This window comes from Mixophyes fleayi, chromosome 2 (genome assembly GCF_038048845.1).
Source record: "Mixophyes fleayi isolate aMixFle1 chromosome 2, aMixFle1.hap1, whole genome shotgun sequence".
Taxonomy (NCBI): domain Eukaryota; kingdom Metazoa; phylum Chordata; class Amphibia; order Anura; family Limnodynastidae; genus Mixophyes; species Mixophyes fleayi.
In genome coordinates, this window is record NC_134403.1 from 268,517,173 (window position 1) to 268,536,569 (window position 19,397).

The 19,397-nt window shown below is 44.0% G+C and overlaps 1 protein-coding gene across 3 annotated transcripts in view; it reads left to right on the forward strand.

Annotated features, from left to right (window-relative positions):
* LOC142138990 (complement component receptor 1-like protein) overlaps nt 1–19,397 on the forward strand; it is a 114,641-nt gene that overhangs the window by 14,019 nt on the left and 81,225 nt on the right. For all 3 annotated transcript variants that reach the window (XM_075196189.1, XM_075196190.1, XM_075196191.1), the window contains exons 5-6: nt 1,221–1,300; nt 14,903–15,086. In XM_075196189.1, the coding sequence (XP_075052290.1) occupies nt 14,936–15,086 (151 nt within the window). In that variant the 5' untranslated portion in view covers nt 1,221–1,300; nt 14,903–14,935. The remainder of the gene's footprint in view (nt 1–1,220; nt 1,301–14,902; nt 15,087–19,397) is intronic.

The following is a 19,397-nucleotide window of genomic DNA, read 5'->3' on the forward strand; positions in this document are numbered from 1 at the left end:
TCTGATTTTATGTATGAGCAAATCCATACACAAAGTATCGCTTTCAGTTCATTCCCCATCTACCAACATCCCAAACTGAAATGGTGCTTCCAGATTGATAAAGTGTCTCAGACTAAAGTAAAGTAACATCTCACAACTAAAAAACAAGTACATTGCATTAAAAGGTTCATTGTGCATGAAATATAATCATTTCTACCTCATAGTTTTCCATTAAAAATAAAATAAAAAGTTATTTACCATTAAAACCATACATAATTTCCTACATCACACTCTATGCTGAGAGCATGTTTGTCTGAATGAGACTTGGGCACAGCTATTCATCATCTTCCTCATCTATTTATTTATACAGCGTCACTAATTCCGTAGCGCTGCACAGAGAACTCATTCACATTAGTCCCTGTCCCATTGGAGCTTACAATCTAAAATTTTCTCATTTAGCAGTGATAAATGAGACCACCATAGAGGAAACCATGCAAGTTATATAAAAAAAAGTTGAAGCCTGCCTTGGTGCTAGGTCCTGATGACCTCACACCCCAAGACCGAGAGAGACTAAGGGCAATTTGATAGCAGTCAATTAACCTACCAGTATATTTTGTGTGGGAGGAAAACAGAGCACCCGGAGGAAACCCACACAAACTCCGCACAGATAAGGGAATCAAACTCATGACCCCAGTGCTGTGAGACAGAAGTGCTAACCACTAAGCCACCGTGCTGCCCACTGTGCTGCTATTGCCAATAAAAGTGGTGTATGATGCAAACTTTAAAAGTTTTCGTAGCATAAAGATGTATTTCACGTGCCACTATATAGGAAACAATGAAATGTACGTTTTCTGTCAGGGCACCCTTATCAAGTGTGAAGTTGAGGCAGAATGGGAGTATGGTGCTGGTCTATGATGTCATAGCCAAGTGCCACACCCACAGCCCATTACAAACATGGATGAACAGCAGCCAACAGCTTCACAGGTAAGAAGCTGGCAGCTGCTGCCACTCCATGTCAATGGCCAATGCTCAGTGTAGGGGTGCCACAGTGATTACCAAGATATATTGTTTTAGGTGCCCCCTAGACCCTGGTGCCTTAGAAAACCACCTAAGTTCACCTAATGGTACCACTGGCCCTGCTTCTGTAAATATTGTAGTATAGACATTTATTCTCTATTAGACACACACACAAAAATATATGAATGTTGTTTGGCAATGTCATGACATGTGTTGTTTATCAGGTACAAAATGATTTCAAAAAAGAATTACAGACAGTGTCTTGCAGATGGAACTTGGAGTAATGCAATCCCAGATTGTGAAGGTAAAAAAAATCCACATCAAGTGCTACAAATTTTATGCAATTAAATACAAAATGTCACTGGGCCTAATGCAGAGTTGGATGCATATTCTTAAAAAAAAAAATTCAAGTCAAATGTACGTAAAAATAGTGTATTTACATGCATATACTCGGCCGCAATTCATGATTTGTGCAGCTCTGCACCAGTGGCATATGCACCAGATGCAATTCAGATACTGAAATCAACACATTTGTCACTTTAATCACATTATTTAATAAGAATGCATTAATTTTATTAGATCAAATTCATCTAGTGTATGTTCAAATTAAATAAGCAGATTACATCAACTTTTTTATGTATATTAGTATTATATCATTATTGTAAAATATGCTCAGAAATAAAGAATATAAATATATATATATATATATATATATATATATATATATATTGTGACAAAGGGCCTGATTTATTAAGGGAAATTATGCAATAAATTGAGTAAGTTTTCTTACTCAAGTTTTCTGGACAAAACCATGTTGCAATGCAAGGGGTGCAAATTTATTATTTTGCATATAAGGAAAATACTGGCTGTTTTTTCATGTAGCACACAAATACTTGATAGCTTATTTGTACACTGAAATTTAAAGTTGATCTAGGACATGCCCTACCCCAAATATAAATTTGCTATCACATTTTAAATTTACCTCCCCCTCCAATGCAACATGGTTTTGGCTTACTTACTTACTTACTTTTGCTTAACTTTCCTTAATGAATCAGGCCCAAAGTCACTGGATCAGTATTTGATGGCAGTTATGTGACAGGATGGACCGCCTATGCCACCCTGTCTGTTGTTGCTGGGAATTGGCTGGTCTTACTTTGCCACCGCCCCCTTTCGTTATTCCAATATGCCCCTCCTGTCGCAGTAGGAGAAGCCTGCTGCCACCACTGGACTCTTTTATGGTGCCCAGAACCACGTTCCTTGTGGGTAAATGTCACTGCTAGTGTACTCCTGTGCTGGTGCACTAGGGCTGGTATCCCTGACCGCTTACTATGGAGCAGGGTGCTGTGGATGGATCCCCCCTGGCCTATCACACTAGCCAGAGCCGCTGGGTAGCGGCAGACTGGTGGTACTGGAGAGCTGGGTCCAAACCTCAGAAACAATCAGAGGATGATTAGATTTAGGGTCTAATCTGTGGGTCTCAGGATTATAGCAAAATTGAAGAAGTTGTCCAGCAGGGTCTTGAAGCAAAGAGTGATGTTTATTTCGCTCAGGTGCCCTGACAAGGACAGTTCCACTGATTAAAGGTATAAGTGGTCAGGTCAGATGGAACATCAGAATGATACATTTCAGTTTACAAGGGCAAAGAGGATTATCTTCCGCACCAGAGTCCTTTAATCCAGTTTATATAACGTATAATTGACACAGAATGGCCCAAATAAGATAGTGGTGTCTAACTTGTAGTAGAATAATATTCTTACAAAAATCTGCTATTGAGGGTGCTGCTTCCTATAGTTTAGATTCATAGTGTCACGACTGATAGTGGGTACCTGCTGTTGTTGGCGCAACTCAGAGGAAGGCGCGGAGTCTAACGTGCCCCTGGTATTCACCAGGAACCCCCGCAAGGAAGTATGGACTCCGCTGCAGGGACACGCAGGTCGCGGTCCTTCCTAGAGTCTACAGCGAGATACAAGGAGGTGTCAGACAGGCCGGGTCAGCAACGTTCAGGTAGAAGAGGTACAAAGGGAAATCCAGAAGAATGGTGAGGCAAGCCGGGTCGGTAACTTTCAGGGAGAACAGTACAAAGGCAGAATCCAAATAGGGGTGGTCAAACGGTCCGGGTCAAAAGGTCACAAGCAGCACGAGGATAGTCAGGAACGAATACAGCAACTGGTATACACAAACGCTGGAGGCAGGAAGACCTGATACTCTGGCACTGGTGAGAGGGCAGGAAGAGGTTTAAATACTGTGGTAACCCAATCAGAATCAGCGTGCAGCGCTGTCATGCCTGCCGCCGGGAATCCTTCATAGCGTCCCGTTGCCTAGCAACGGGGCGCGTCATCACACCCAGAGGTCGGACGGCAGGGGGATCCAGAAGTGATGCGTCTGGTTGCTATGCAACCAGACGCGCTGTCAGCAGACAGACGGCCTTGCGGAACGGCGCCTGACAGTATACCCTCCTCTTTTTCCTCCTGTTTGAAGGAACCTTTTAAGAATTCTAGGAGCGTGAAGGTCCTGCTTGTCCACCTATGATCTCTCCTCTGGGCCAAATCCTTTCCAATGGACAAGAAATTGCTGTTTGCCACGAAGAATGCAAGAGGCCAAGATCCGATTGACTTCGAATTCTGTTCCAGAAGAGGTTTTTATTGGTGGGGGACGACAGGGAGGTCGATAGAATTTATTGAGTACCACTGGTCGTAGTAATGAGACATGAAAAGTATTATGACATCTCAGAGAAGGAGGAAGTTTCAATTTAAAGCATACAGGATTAATTACTTGCATGATGGTGTACGGGCCAATAAATCGAGGAGCCATCTTCATAGAAGGAACTTTTAGTCTTAGGTCCCGGGTGGATAGCCATACTTGGTCTCCCACCTTTAAGAGAGGAGTTGCCCTCCGATGACGATCTGCAAAGATTTTGTGATGCTGAGTAGCCTTGAGTAAAGCCATCTTAGTCTTAGCCCAAATGAGAGAAAACTCCCGATAAAGAGTATCTACGGCTGGAACCGGTGAAGAGGACACTGGAAAAGGATCCGGAAACACAGGATGACTTCCATATACAATAAAGAATGGGGAGAATCCGGTAGACTCATGAATGTGTTGGTTATGGGAGAACTCCGCCCAAGGAAGGAATTGAGACCATTTATTCTGATTGTCAGAGGTAAAACAGCGAAGAAATGTCTCGAGGTCCTGATTGATTCGCTCCGTCTGTCCATTGGTTTGAGGATGATATCCCGAAGAGAATTTCAATTCTATGTTCAATTTCCTACAAAAGGTTCTCCAAAAACGGGATGTGAATTGGACTCCACGGTCCGAAATGATCTCCTTCGGGCAACCATGTAATCTGAATATCTCCTTGATAAAGATATCTGCCAGACGACTGGCCGTGGGCAGTCCAGTTAGAGGAATAAAATGTGCCATCTTCGAAAATCGATCAATAACCACCCAGATAGTGCTAAACCCTGCACTGTGGGGTAGGTCTGTGATAAAATCCATGGCCACACTTTCCCAAGGAGCATCGGGGATAGGGAGTGGACGAAGAAGGCCTGCCGGGACTCTTCTACAAGTCTTGTGTTGAGCACAAGTAGTGCAGGAAGCAATAAATTTACAAATATCGGCACGTACAGTAGGCCACCAGAAGCGACGGCAAAGCAATGATGTTGTCTTCTTTATTCCAGCATGGCCGGCAATGCGGGATGAATGAGCCCACTGCAGGGTCTTGAGCCGGAGATGAGGTTCCACGAATGACCGGCCTGGAGGAGGAGAGGACGTTTTGGTCCTAGTGAGGGCTACAATATTAGAAGGATCAATAATATGCTGAGGAACCAACGGTCTTAAACGATCGGAATCGTCAAATGAGCGAGATAATGCATCGGCACGTCCGTTCTTGGCTCCAGGGCAGAATGTGAGCTTCATGTTAAATCGAGCAAAGAAGGATGCCCAGCAGGCTTGCCGAGGATTAAGGCAACGCGCCTCTTGAATGAACACTAGGTTCCGATGGTCGGTAAACACAGTAACAGGAAATATAGCCCCCTCCAACAGATGTCGCCATTCCTCCAGAGCCGCCTTGATGGCCAGTAACTCCTTGTCCCCTATTCCATAATTACATTCACTTGGAAGAAATCGTCTGGAGAAAAACCCACACGGGTTGTGTGAGCCAGCAGGAGACTCTTGAAAAAGCACCGCCCCAATGCCTACAGGGAATGCATCTACCTCTAAGAAGAAAGGTCGTTCTTGATCTGGCTGGGACAGAACTGGAGCTGAAGAAAATGCTTTCTTTAACGTTATGAAGGCAGACATGGCTTCCGAGGACCAAACCCTGGGGTTGGCAGTCTTCCTGGTTAAAGCTGTAATGGGAGCTATAATGGTGGAGAATCCCTGAATAAATTGGCGATAATAGTTTGCAAAGCCAATGAACCTTTGAATCGCTTTAAGGCCTTGTGGCTGAGGCCAGTCCAGAATAGCTGACACCTTGGTGGGATCCATACAAAGACCTTGACCCGACACAATGAAACCAAGAAAAGGTACCTGGCTAATCTCAAACACACATTTCTCCAGCTTGCAGTAGAGGTGATGTTTCCGGAGTCTACGTAAGACCTCCTTTACTTGTTCCCGATGAGTTTTCAGATCTTTAGAAAATATTAATATATCGTCTAAATACACTACCACAGAAGTGTATAACAGGTCATGAAAGATATCGTTAACAAAGGTTTGGAAGATGGCTGGGGCGTTGCAGAGGCCGAAGGGCATCACCAGGTACTCGAAATGTCCATCTCTGGTGTTAAAGGCCGTTTTCCATTCGTCTCCCTTCTTGATGCGAATCAAATTATAGGCCCCACGGAGATCTAATTTGGAAAAAATTTGAGATCCACTGAGTTTGTCAAAGAGGTCGGAGATGAGAGGTAGTGGATATCGATTTTTGACAGTGATGCGGTTGAGAGGACGATAATCAATACAAGGCCGAAGAGACCCATCCTTCTTCTTAACGAAAAAAAACCCTGCACCCGCTGGGGAAGTGGATTTGCGGATAAATCCCCGTTTCAGGTTTTCCGAAATATATTGAGACATGGCTGACGTCTCTGGACGAGATAAAGGGTAGGTCCGCCCTTTGGGGATGGGTTGGTCAGGAGATAAAACAATAGCGCAATCCCAGGGACGATGAGGAGGCAAGATCTCCGCTTCCACCTTACTGAATACATCTTGGAATTCCATATAGGCCTCAGGAAGATGGGTTAGCTCGGAATGAGCCATTACTTGACATTTTGAAGGCAAGACTCTAGACAGACATTCAAAGCGACATCCTGAACCCCACGACATAACTTGAGCGTGGTCCCAATCCATCTGAGGAGAATGCTTTCTCAGCCACGGTAGCCCCAAGATGAGGGGATTAATGGACCTCGGCAACACCAAAAGTTGGATCATCTCGCTATGAAGTACTCCTACCATCAACCGAACAGGAGAAGTCACGGAGGAGATGGAGCCGTGGGTGACACGACTACCGTCGACTGCCGTCAGAGATAACGGTTGAGGCAATGGGTTTAAAGGTATTTGGAGCTGCGAAGCTAGATCCGCCGAAATGAAGTTCCCGGAGGAGCCGGAGTCCACAAAGGCCGTGGTGGAAAAGGTACCCTTGGGGGTGCTCAAGATGACAGCCATCTGAAATTCTGGGGAATTTTCTTTAGAATAGGGAGCAACTGTGGATTCTCCTAAAACGGCCTCCCCGCCACCGTTTAGGAGGAAGAGTTTCCCGGTTTCTTGGGACAAACTCTTAGCAGGTGTCCCGGATCTCCACAATACAGACACAGGCGTTGTTTGAAGCGTCTCTCCCTCTCTTCAAGGGATAATTTAGAGCGTCCTACTTGCATTGGTTCGTCCACTGGCAGGATGGGATTTTGGAACTGGGGTGCTAGCCGTGGTATGAACCGTTTGCCAGGAGAGCGTTCCTGCGTGCGCTCTTGGTAGCGCAAATCCACCTTTATGCACATGGAGATGAGGGAATCTAACTCGGCCGGGAGTTCTCTGGAAATTAGCTCATCCTTAATCCGGTCAACCAGACCTTGCCAAAAGGTTGCCACCAGTGCTTCGTTATTCCATTTTAACTCGGAAGCCAGGGTCCGAAATTGAACTGCGTATTGCCCCACGGACAGGTCACCTTGGCGGAGGTTTAACAAGCTAGTAGCTGCAGAAGCAACTCTTCCGGGATCATCGAAGACTTTTCTGAAAGCTTCAATGAAGGAGTTGGAGCTATTAAGAAGTGGACCCCCTTGTTCCCATAAAGGTGAGGCCCAGGCAAGGGCTTGACCACTGAGGAGGGAGATGAGAAAGGCTACTTTGGTGCGTTCTGAAGAAAAGGCCCCTGGGTTGCACTCAAATTGAATGGCACATTGGTTCAGAAAGCCCCTGCACTTCTTGGGATCACCGTCAAACTTTTCGGGTGTCGGGATGCGTAAACCGGAGGCCGCTGTAGAGACCGTAACCACACTGGATGCTGTGGATGCAGAAGAGGTTATGGCTGGTGTAGCGGGTGAAGCATTCTGAAATGTATCGAAGCGGGTAGCAATCCCTTGGACACATTGTAGGAGATGCGCTTGGGCTGCTTCTTGTTGCTCCACTCGTTGAGCCAAATGCAGGAGTAGGTCTCGAGCAGACGGTTCACCAGACCCCTCCGTTGTCATGGCCAGAGTATACTGTCACGACTGATAGTGGGTACCTGCTGTTGTTGGCGCAACTCAGAGGAAGGCGCAGAGTCTAACGTGCCCCTGGTATTCACCAGGAACCCCCGCAAGGAAGTATGGACTCCGCTGCAGGGACACGCAGGTCGCGGTCCTTCCTAGAGTCCACAGCGAGATACAAGGAGGTGTCAGACAGGCCGGGTCAGCAACGTTCAGGTATAAGAGGTACAAAGGGAAATCCAGAAGAATGGTGAGGCTAGCCGGGTCGGTAACTTTCAGGGAGAACAGTACAAAGGCAGAATCCAAATAGGGGTGGTCAAACGGTCCGGGTCAAAAGGTCACAAGCAGCACGAGGATAGTCAGGAACGAATATAGCAACTGGTATACACAAACGTTGGAGGCAGGAAGACCTGATACTCTGGCACTGGTGAGAGGGCAGGAAGAGGTTTAAATACTGTGGTAACCCAATCAGAATCAGCGCTGCAGCGCTGTCATACCTGCCGCCGGGAATCCTTCATAGCGTCCCGTTGCCTAGCAACGGGGCGCGTCATCACACCCAGAGGTCGGACGGCAGGGGGATCCGGAAGTGATGCGTCTGGTTGCTATGCAACCAGACGCGCTGTCAGCAGACAGGCGGCCGTGCGGAACGGCGCCTGACACATAGTTCACTGGGAAAAAAGGGAGAGAGAAAAAAAATACTAAATACTAGCTGAATTCTCATTTATGAAGTTCCCTCCATGATCAATACACCATAATTCTCATTGGCACGTATGTGTTAGGCTGCTAGTGGTTAGATAACGAACCTGCAGAACAGACTGGTGGAGGTCTTTACCTATAGCAGCTGCCTTTCCCGTAGAGCAAGACGCACTCACAGGTACTCGGGTGCCCCCAGCACTTAACTCCAAGTAGTGTAGGTTCGTTATACTAGACCGCAGCTGCAAACCAGGAGACAGTAGAAATGGTAAGGGGTCACTTGCGAGAAGAGTAGTCAGGAAACACGCCAAAAGTCGAGGTCACAAGCAGAACAGCAGAATCCAAGATACAGGCCAAAGGGTCAGGGTCACAGGCAAGCAAACAGGGTCCAAGAAACAGGCAGGGGTCACAATGGGTAGTCAGAATCAAAGTATCCAGAGCAGGTCAGCAACAGTAGGAAACTGGAACGCTATAACTGGCAGGGAGGCTAAGCCCTCCCTGCTTTATATACTGACATTGGCCAACCAGGGCTTAGCCCTGTAACGATTACCAGGCTTAGACTAATTAAATGGTATCCAAAATATTTAATTAGCCCGCAGCCTATAACACTAGCGCATGCGCCCGGCTGCAGCACTTGCCGGTGTGCACCGCTTAGTACACTCGGCGCCCGGCTCGAGAAACAGGAAGTGACACCCCGGTCATCATGGAGACGGCCGGGACGCTCACAGTGGGAGGAAGTGAGTCGCGGCGTTGCCCGTGGCCGCCGTGGCTCCTTACAGTACCCCACCCTTCTTGAGGAGGGATTAAAGGACCCCGACATCCTGGTTTTCTGGGAAATTGCTTGAAGAAATTTTTAATGAGTCTGTCCACATGAAGACAGTTTTTTGGAATCCAGGCACGTTCTTCCAAACCACAGCCCTTCCATTGGACTAGAAAGTGAATTTGCCCATGGACTCTCTTGGAATTCAGTATTTTTTGTATCACAAATTCTCGGTGTCCTTCCACATTAACCGAATGAGGCCTCCGAGGGTGGACACGTCTGATGTTACTAGAGAAAATTACAGGTTTGAGTAGGGAGCAGTGGAACGTATTTGGGATCTTCAGGGAGAGTGGGAGTTTCAATCTAAAAGTCACTGCATTCACTTGCTTGATAATGGCAAAAGGACCACTAAACCTAGGACCCAGTTTTTTACATGGTTGTCCGAGCCTGATATTCCGGGTAGAGAGCCACACCTTCTGACCCACTTTGAAAGAACAGCTCCTTAATGAATCAGGCCCCTGCTTTGCATTAGAAAAGCTGGATTGATCAAATGTAATGTATATTTTGTATGATAATATTATTCATTGTTATATTTGGCTATACAAATTTTGCATCATACCATTTATATTACTCCTAATAAGAGCCTTATAAAGAGGATTACCTGAGATATACATACATATATCTGTAGCTACTCATTTACACCACTAAGTTTTAATATTTCGCTTTTAATATATACAATTTTAATTCATACAAATAAAATGTTGTTTTAATGTGTGTTTTTTCATTCATCTCATGTCTATGAGCAATGTAAACCATTAAGAAAGAATTTTGGAATATACTAATCTTAATTACAATTATTACTGACTACACATATGAGGTGTGCCTTCCCTAGTTAGTATTTCTTTCTCTCTCCTTTTGTTCCCAGTTTACAAGGGCTCTCTTTTTGTACTATTTTAGACACAGCCTTACAGGCTATTTTTAGAATCAGGATGTAACCTGTTTAACAAAACATAGATTTACATGCATTGCAAAGCTAAAAATATTTTTGCTTATCTGTGATATATTAAGACTTGCTGTAATATCCTGCATCTTACTTTGAACTCAGTGGACATCTGACAGCAAGTCTAATTATATCTTCCTATGCCATCAGGTGCTAGCCCCTCACACATCAAAAGGTCTAATTAGCATGGGTCCTTTCTTCAAACAGTTGCAGAATGCACATTTCCTCCAAAAAAAAGAATTCCGCAAGAAAAGTTGCAAACCCCAAATAAGGCATTTCCTTACACCAAGATATACAAATGGCTTTCTAAACAAAGACTTATCGTATCAGATATATACATTAGAAATATGGCATTTCCTCCAGCAAGGTTAAAACAGAGAAAACAAATTTTCTCCCCAGTCTCAGAAATGAAGATTTCCTATATCAAAATATTCACAATATAAAAAATAAGTGTATTGGCAATTATATAAATAAGCACCCTGCACTATTTCCTTTAAATAAATTTATACCATTATAAGTGATCCAGTCATGCTCGTCCCCCTTTGTACATGCGGCAACCAACGAGCCATGACCTAAGATTTGGCTCCTGGTCCGCAGTCTCCTAAGGTTACCAGAGGTGACCTGGAGGATCCGGCGCTTCCTGCCGAGAAAGTCCATCCGCATTGCTGTCAGCCTTTCCTTGCTTGTGAATTATGTCAAAGTCATAAATTTGAAGTGCAAAGCTCCAGCGCAACAAACGGCCATTTTCCCCTGTGGTGTGTCATAGCCACTTTAAAGAATTATGATCAGTCACCACAGTAAAATGTCGTCCATACAAATAAGGTTGAAGTTTTTTCACTGCCCACACAATGACCAAACATTCCTTCTCAATTTTGTCATAACCCACCTCCTGGTTTAGCAGTTTACTGCTCAAATAGACCAAAGGTTGCTCCTACCCATCTGGGCCCACCTGGGTAAGTACTGCTCCCAGTCCATACTGTGATGCGTCAGTTTGCACAATAAAGTCCTTGTCATAATTAGGCACCAACAGTACTGGAGCACGAACCAGGGCTTCCTTTAACGACTGAAATGCCAGCTCAAAAGAGTGTGTCTACTTTGGGGAGTTTCATCTTAGTGAGATCTGTCAGGGGCTTCGCTACAGTTCTAAAGTCTGGGACGAAATGTCTGTGGTAGCCTGAGGTCCCTAAGAAGGCCAGTACTTGTCTTTGGGTTGTGGACCAAGGCCAGTCTCGGATTGACTCTATCTTAGCTGGTTCTGGCTTAGCCCTACCTCCCCCCACACGATAACCCAGGTACTGCAGCTCTGACATCCCCATCTGGCACTCCTGTGCCCTAACATTCAGACATGCCCACCCAATCTTTCCTAACACCAGCCCTATTTGCCACTGATAATCTTCCCAAATCTTACTGAAAATGGAATTGTCTTCTAGGTAACCCTGAACTCTGTCCAACTCATCTAAAAGAGCGTTAATACAGGGCAACGGGTAGGTATCAGACATAGGCACATTATTCAACTGGCGGTAGTATACGCAAAACCGCGTTGCCTTATCATTCGTGGGAAACAATACACCGAAGGAAGCACATGGACTGCGCAATGGCTGGATCACACCTAGCTCAACCAGCCCCCACATCTCCGTGTATAGACTCTCCTTGGACACTGGTGAGACCTGATACGCGTGTTGCCTAACTGGCTTCTGCTCACCAGTGTCCACGTGGTGCATCACCAAGGAAGTCCGTCCAGGCTTTCTACTGAACTGAGTAGCAAAGGGCCACAGCATTGCCTCAAGCTGCTCCCTCTTGCGGGCATTCAACTGCTGATCCCAGCCTACTTCCTCTACACCACCTTCCTCTCTGTCATCCGCGAGAAGGTCAGGTAGTGGGTCACTTCCTGGTTCCTCAGTCGGTACGCAACAAACCGCTAATACCGACTCCACATGCTCGTGGTATGCCTTCAACATATTTACGTGGCAGGTCCACTGCCGCCTACCACATAAGTGATGTCATTCAGGCGTTTTGAGACCATGTATGGTCCAGCCCAGGCAGCCTGGAGCCTGTTCTGAGCGTGGGCATCAGAACAAGGGTCTTCTGCCATACCTCAAACACTCTGGCACGCGCTCCCTGATCATACCAAGTCTTCTGTTTTGCCTGCGCTAGCCCGATGAGATTCTCTAACCGATCTCTGAGCTTCAACATATACTCCACCACAGAGACATCCTGGGTGAGAAGCTCCCCTTTCCAAGACTCCCGGATCAGGTCAAGAGGGCCACGGACTCTGCGGCCATATAGTAGTTCAAAGGGGGAGAAACCGGTAGACTCCTTCGAAACCCCCGGATTAGTAAACAGGAGGTGCTGCAGGTAGCGATTCCAGTCCCCCACCTCCAAAGTTACAAATGCCCGTAGCACGTGCTTCAGAGTGCCATTGAACTGCTCGCACAGTCTGTTAGTCTGGGGACGGTAGGGGGCAGTACGGAGTTGCCACACTACGCACTTTGCCCAGAGACACTGGATCAGTTCACTCATGAACTGTGTCCCTTGATCGTTTAGGATCTCACTAGGGAACCCTAATCTGCTAAATACTCCTAGCAGCGCATTCACTACCTTTTCTGCAGTTATGGAGGTCAGAGCTACAGCCTCTGGATGCCGGGTAGCATCGTCCACCACGGTGAGGATGTATTTCTTCCCCGATCTACTGGGCACAGTCAGGGTACATACTATGTCCACAGCCACTCACTGAAAAGGTTCCCCAATTATTGGCAAGGACCTGAGGCGAGCACGAGCACTGGGGCATCCAAGATGCTGACACACATTACAGGACTTACAGTAGGCCCGGACATCATCCGACATTCATCTGGTCTATCCCCATCGACCTTCCTAGCTACACGGTACAACAACCCTGTATGCCAGGTCACAATCCCCACCTCCAGCACTGGAAGGCTGTCGTCAGTCTAGTGCTTCATGCCTTCCAGTGAAGGATCAGAGAGCTGCACTGCCCTGAACTCTTCCATGCGGCCTTCACTATCGTCTAAGTCAGGATACGCTGCAGGGAAGTCTATATTGGGGTGACTAGGGCCAGTCAAAGGGAGGTCACTGTGGTCAGCTATACTCACCGCCGGAGCTGGCATACTGCTAGGGTCAGGAGCATCATCGGGCACCCCTCAATATGAGGTTGGGAAGGGACAAAATCCTCTGTGTTGAAAGGGAATGTAGTCTTTCCAGAGGCAAAGGGCTGGCTGTTTCCTGAAGAAAAAGCAGATGTGGTCTTTTCCTCTGGGCTGGCTGAAGCTGTGGTTGCTGGTGATGGCTATTTTTTAGCAGATGTGGTCTTTTCCTCAGGGCTGGGATGTGCAGGTGTAGATCCTGAAGACTGTAGTTTAGCAGCTTGGCTCCGGGTAATAGAGTTGAGAAGTGCGATCACAATTCCACCACCAACATTTTGCCCAAAATCACATCAGTTGGGAGGCCATCCATAACGGCAACATCTAGCAATTCCTGGCCATCTCCCCAGTCCAGATACAACTTTACTACAGGCACTTCTTTCTCCAGTCTCTTTAGAGTCGTGGGTTCAAATCTCACTGCTGCCACCAGAAATCTGTGACCGGATGGACGACCTATGCCACCCTGTCTGTTGTTGCTGGGAATTGGCTGGGCTTACTTTGCCACCGCCCCCTTTCCTTATTTCGAATATGCCCCTCCTGCCACAGTAGGAGGAGCCTGCTGCCACCATTGGACTCCTTTATAGCATCCAGAACCACGTTCCTTCTTGGTAACTGTCACTGCTAGTGTACTTCTGTGCTGGTACACTTGGGCTGGTACCCCTGACTGCTTACTATGGAGCAGGGTGCTGTGGATGGATCCCCTCTGGCCTATCACACTGGTCAGAGCTGCTGGATAGCGGCAGAGCGGTGGTACTAGGAGCTGGGTCCAAACCTCAGAAACAGCCTGAGGACAGATTAGATTTAGGGCCTAATCTGCAGGTCACAGGATTACAGCAATATTGAAGAAGTTGTCAAGCAGGTCTTGTAGCAAAGAGTGATGTTTATTTCGCTCAGGTGCCCTGACAAGGACAGTTCCACTGATTAAAGGTATCAGTGGTCAGGTCAGATAGAACATCAGAATGATACATTTCAGTGTACAGGGCTCCCTTTTTGTACTATTTTAGACACAGCCTTGCAGGCTATTTTTAGAATCAGGATGTAACCTGTTTACCAAAACATAGATTTAAATGCATTGCAAAGCTATCAATATTTACGCTTATCTGTGATATCTTACTCCTTACTGTACATTGAATACAGCCAAATGCCCCTTCCCTGCCCCGTTCCCTCCCTGAAATCGTAGGCTTTAGTACGTGTCCTTTGTGCAAGACTATGAATTGAACATATGAGCCATTTCTGGGCATGCACAAAGTTATTTTTGATATCATTCGCACAAAATCGGCAGATACATTCCTTAATGAAAAAGGCCCTAAATGAACAGAGCTATGATGCTCCAGTACCAACCCCCATCATGTAGGTCAATCCTACCAGTGCTCTCAATAATCTACAGTTTTAGCATTGCTAGTGTGGAAAAGTGGGGCCAGGCAGAGTATCGCCTCAAGCTTAAACAAACTGACATTAACCAGAGCATTTACAGGGCCTTAATGGTACTCTAATCACCTGACCCTTTCTCATGGATGAAATAGGGGAAACAGACTACATTGTAATATAACTCAACTTGGAACCTTATGACAAGTCCTCTTTAATTTGTTTGCACATATTTTAAACACATGCTTCTAATTTCTCGTTTTAGTTGTAAAATGTCCCCCTCCTGCTACATTCCACAATGGACTTTTTTTATCCAGTTAAAGAAGAATACCATTTCCAGGATGCTGTGAAATATGAATGCAATGGTCCAAATGCTGTGATAGAGTTTGACAGCTCTGTGTTCTGCATGGAGGATGGAGAATGGAGTAGTGGTCATCCCGATTGTATAGGTAGGAGTTTAGCCTTGATTATCACTTTTACCTATTTTAGTACACAATTTTGTATGAATTAAATAGGTACAAATTGATTAGAATTCCAAGATGATATTTCGGGGCTTGTTGTGAGTCAAAAAATATTCATTCATGTTGTTTAAAATTAAGTATAGACAATGAATATAGTTTTGACCATGTTTAGTCTTTTATACTGACGTACCTTCTGTACAGTATGTATCTCTCTATTGGATGCATTTAGTCATATACTACATCTCGATTGCAACAGTAGTGTTAGGTATTAGTCAATGTTCTTAGTCTCTTGTTTGGACAGTCCTTGCTTGCTGCATTGTAGTGATACAAATGCTTACTCTAAGCCCCTTTATACCATTTAAATAATCATATCCAAAAAAAAGAATCCCGCAAAATGCAATCTTGTTTCTTCACTTCTGTGCAAACGTCGGTGCTCTTGAGCACTTTTGCATCCCTGTAGATGGAGCCATCTTGGGCTGTAAATCCATGTGCTTCCTTGTGAAACTTACTATATTTACATGGATTTAGGCATGTGACATCACAAAGAGCATTTACAGATTTGTACTTTTACGATAACGATTTTTCTGTGTTATAAGTCGCTATTGTAGAATCTGAATAATATTGATAAATCAAAGATAGCTCAATAGTGAATTATTTGCACTCAAGGATGTTAAAATAAATACATACATAATAATAATAAACATTTTAACATCACACAAAGTTCAGAGACATTTTACACTACATTTTACTGCTAGAAATATAAAAATAGATTTTTCAATTTATAGTGCTCTTTATATAAAATGCTGCAGCATGACAGGTCAAATGTATGGCTGGGAACATAAGGGTGAATTTGTGAATGTAATTATTTTATACATTCACAAATTTATCCTGGCTAGACAATGATAAAGTTACAAAAACAAATGCATTCATTTTTTTCAGAGCAGTGCATTATGTGAAAACTAACTAACTAATAATAAAATAATTGTTCAGTTAAAGTATAATAACACAAAAATGGGTTAAACTTATAGATCAAAATCCGATCTAAAGTTGGTTGGCCAATGATTCTCAATGTTACATATAAGAGGCAATTGACTGACCCTCATGTTGTAGCGAAGAGCAGTTTCTATTCCATGTGTGTGGCCAAATTGCTTACAAATCTTATCGATGAGACCATTAGTATTTTGACTGACACATTCTCTGTCTGGGTGTCGTTAAAATAACTACCACCGCTCTGTCTAGTGAACGTAAGAAGGGTAATGTGCACATATGGGGCAGAACCTGATGCAATATCTGCTCTGCGTAATATGATATTCTGTTTAATTTTTACACTAATAAAGTTTCAGAAACAATGGGTCCATTTATGAAAGCTAGTGGCAGAAATATAGCTGTTTTGAAAATGTGATGCAACTAATAGCAAAAATTATATTCTAAAGCTAATTTTTTTATGGTACAGTTAAAAAATGAAAGCAAACATCTAATTATTTGCTACAGCACCTTGTTTTTAACCCCTATAAAGTTATACATGCTTTACTGTAAAACTACTGATACAGGCATATCAATGGGTTTAATGTCTGGAATTGATTTCTACCAATATGTTTAGTTCACAAATTGTCCCCCATATCAATGGAAATATTTACCATGTGTGCTTTAAAAAATCTCCTTAAATTCAATGTTTGGGATGTACTAACCTACATAGGTCCAATACCACTCATACTTGACCACTTGTCAATTTTTAACAGTATATCCATGTACTTAGATAAATGTCCTGGCAGAATAACAAACACACACTGGGCCTGATTCATTAAGGAGAGCAAGGAAAAAAAAAAGTTAATTTGTTCCTGGACAAACCATGTTACAATGCAAGGGGTGCAAATTTGTCTATTTGTACCCTACTGTCAATGTGTTTTTGCAAATAAGTTTATTATTTTGCATGTAAGGAAAATACTGGCTGCTTTTTCATGTAGCACACAAATACTTTATAGCTTTATTTTTACATTGAAATTTAAAGTTGATCTAAGACATGCCCTACACCAACTATAAATCTGTCCCCCCTTTTTAAATTTACCTCCCCTCCAATGCAACATGATATTGCCAAGGTGCAAAGTTACTTCTTTTTTTTTTTGCATTGGTCTCCTTAATAAATCAGGCCCACTATGTATTATTACTTTGCCATTGGGAACAAACTGACAGACAGCACCTGGTTCCGTTGTTATGATTGGGGATAATTAGATAGCAATGATAAAATTGGGACTTTCTCTTTTTGAGGCTGACCCTTTTGGGACAGAAGAGATGTCACCTATGTCTCTCCTGACACTCTGTAGCAATATATCAGTTATCTAACATTGCTAAGTGGCAGTGGAATCATGAATCAAGTTTCTACTGTAATTTTGTTGTACAAAAGTAAAATACACAGGTAAAAAAAATACATAAAAAATATCATAAATGTCCATCCCAACCATCCATCTCCCTCTTCAGCCTTTCAAGACCATGTGTGTACCCATTCTGCAAGACAGACACATTTTGCATGGATATCAAACATAGATGTTACACAGAATATATGTTATCTCCATCCCCGATTTTGGCAGTTCACCTTTTGCCCTATACCTACTGTCTGTGTGCAGACGTGGCATACCATCAGGGGGAAATCAACTTTTAAAACTGAAATGTGTGCTTTTGCTCTTGGGGCCTATAACTATTTCAAATCTTTAATAAAATACAATTAAGTAGTATTGCTTTACTCAGGAAAACTAGCCGATTAAATTGGGGATGTAATTCTGGAGCTGAACTAATTAAATTAAAGAAACTATGAAAACAATCATGGAAAGGTTTCCAGTAGGTAATGTTTAAAATGAAAACATAAATAAGTCTGTGTTAAAAGTTTGGACATAGGCTTTTCCAGAATCCAAAACACTTTGCTTTTGCGGTTTTCTTGGATGAGATATTGATTGGCAGAAAACCAACTTCTCAGTCTCGGTTTTCCGAAAACCGCGTTCCCCTGAACATCCCCAATCCAAGTACCGAGCCGAGCCGGCTCGGTACTTTCCCACTTCTTCGGAACTGAAATTGAGGCAAAGCGTCATTGTCACATTGTCGGAATTCGCAGGTTTTGGATTCCATAAGTGCCTCCCTCCGCCAGAGATCCGGCACCATTTCTCAGACAGACACAAGAGGGGTAATACCATTTTTGTCAGTCTCCAGTCAAATGGTTCTTGTCACTGTCCAGTCTCAGTGCCATTAGTCACACAGTAACAGGAGTAGCAGTGTTCTTGTCACTCTCCAGTCTCCAGTAACATTGTTCTTGTCACTCTCCAGTCACATTGCTCTTGTCTCCGTGCCATTGCTCGGTACCATTAGTAACAAAGAGTCAGGGGTAGCCGTGTTCTTGTCACTCTCCAGTCTCCAGTCACATTGTTATGTGTCATCGATATGGATTCACATCAGTCCACAGAAGACCAGGAGCACCAAGCAGCTGCTGGCACCAGTCATGATGATACTAATCCCTCTACATCATCTGCTAAAGCCTATTCAAGTGCATAGTGGTTTTAAGTCAGGAAAACAAATTTTAAAAAAAAAAAAGATTTTAGCTTGGTAAAGAAATAAATACCTGTAATCAAGACAAAATTAACTGCAGAAAACATAAACATGCCATTCTACACACGCACTGGAAGGAAAGAAGACCTTTGCCTTTCAGTATGATTGCTAGATCTGATACTGTCAGTGAGGCATCTTCTTGTAAGGTCAGTCATGACGATGCAAGACCTTGTCATTCTGACTCAAAAAGAGGTGCCCAAATATTTTTAAGTGTAAAAACTGAGCTGTAAAAAAACAATAATGCAGTAGAAGTAGCTGTATGTTCATTTGCAGAAATGACACAAATCTCTGAGGAGAGTCTATCCACAAGTGCTATGTGTTAGCTTGTCCTTTCTGATACTGTACTCATAAAGAAGCCTCCTTTCAGCATTTCTGCAGATGTTTGGATGAGCAACCCAAGTGATACACAAATTGAGGATGCCACTTTGGATTTACAGCAGGATGAGGGCGATATTTGTGTAGCTGACGATGGCGCTAATGAGGATGTTGATGATGATGATGATGTTTGCACCAGTGGAATCCGTTCTTGCCAGTGATAAGAAGAAGGCCATTGTCATGCCTGAGCATAAGACCAAAAAGTCCACCTCTTATGTGTGGAATTATTTTTACCCAAATTCTGACAACAGTTGTCTAGCCATTTTTAGCGTTTGTAAAGCCACAGTCAGTAGAGGTAGGGACCTTAACCATCTAGGAACCTCATCCATGTTA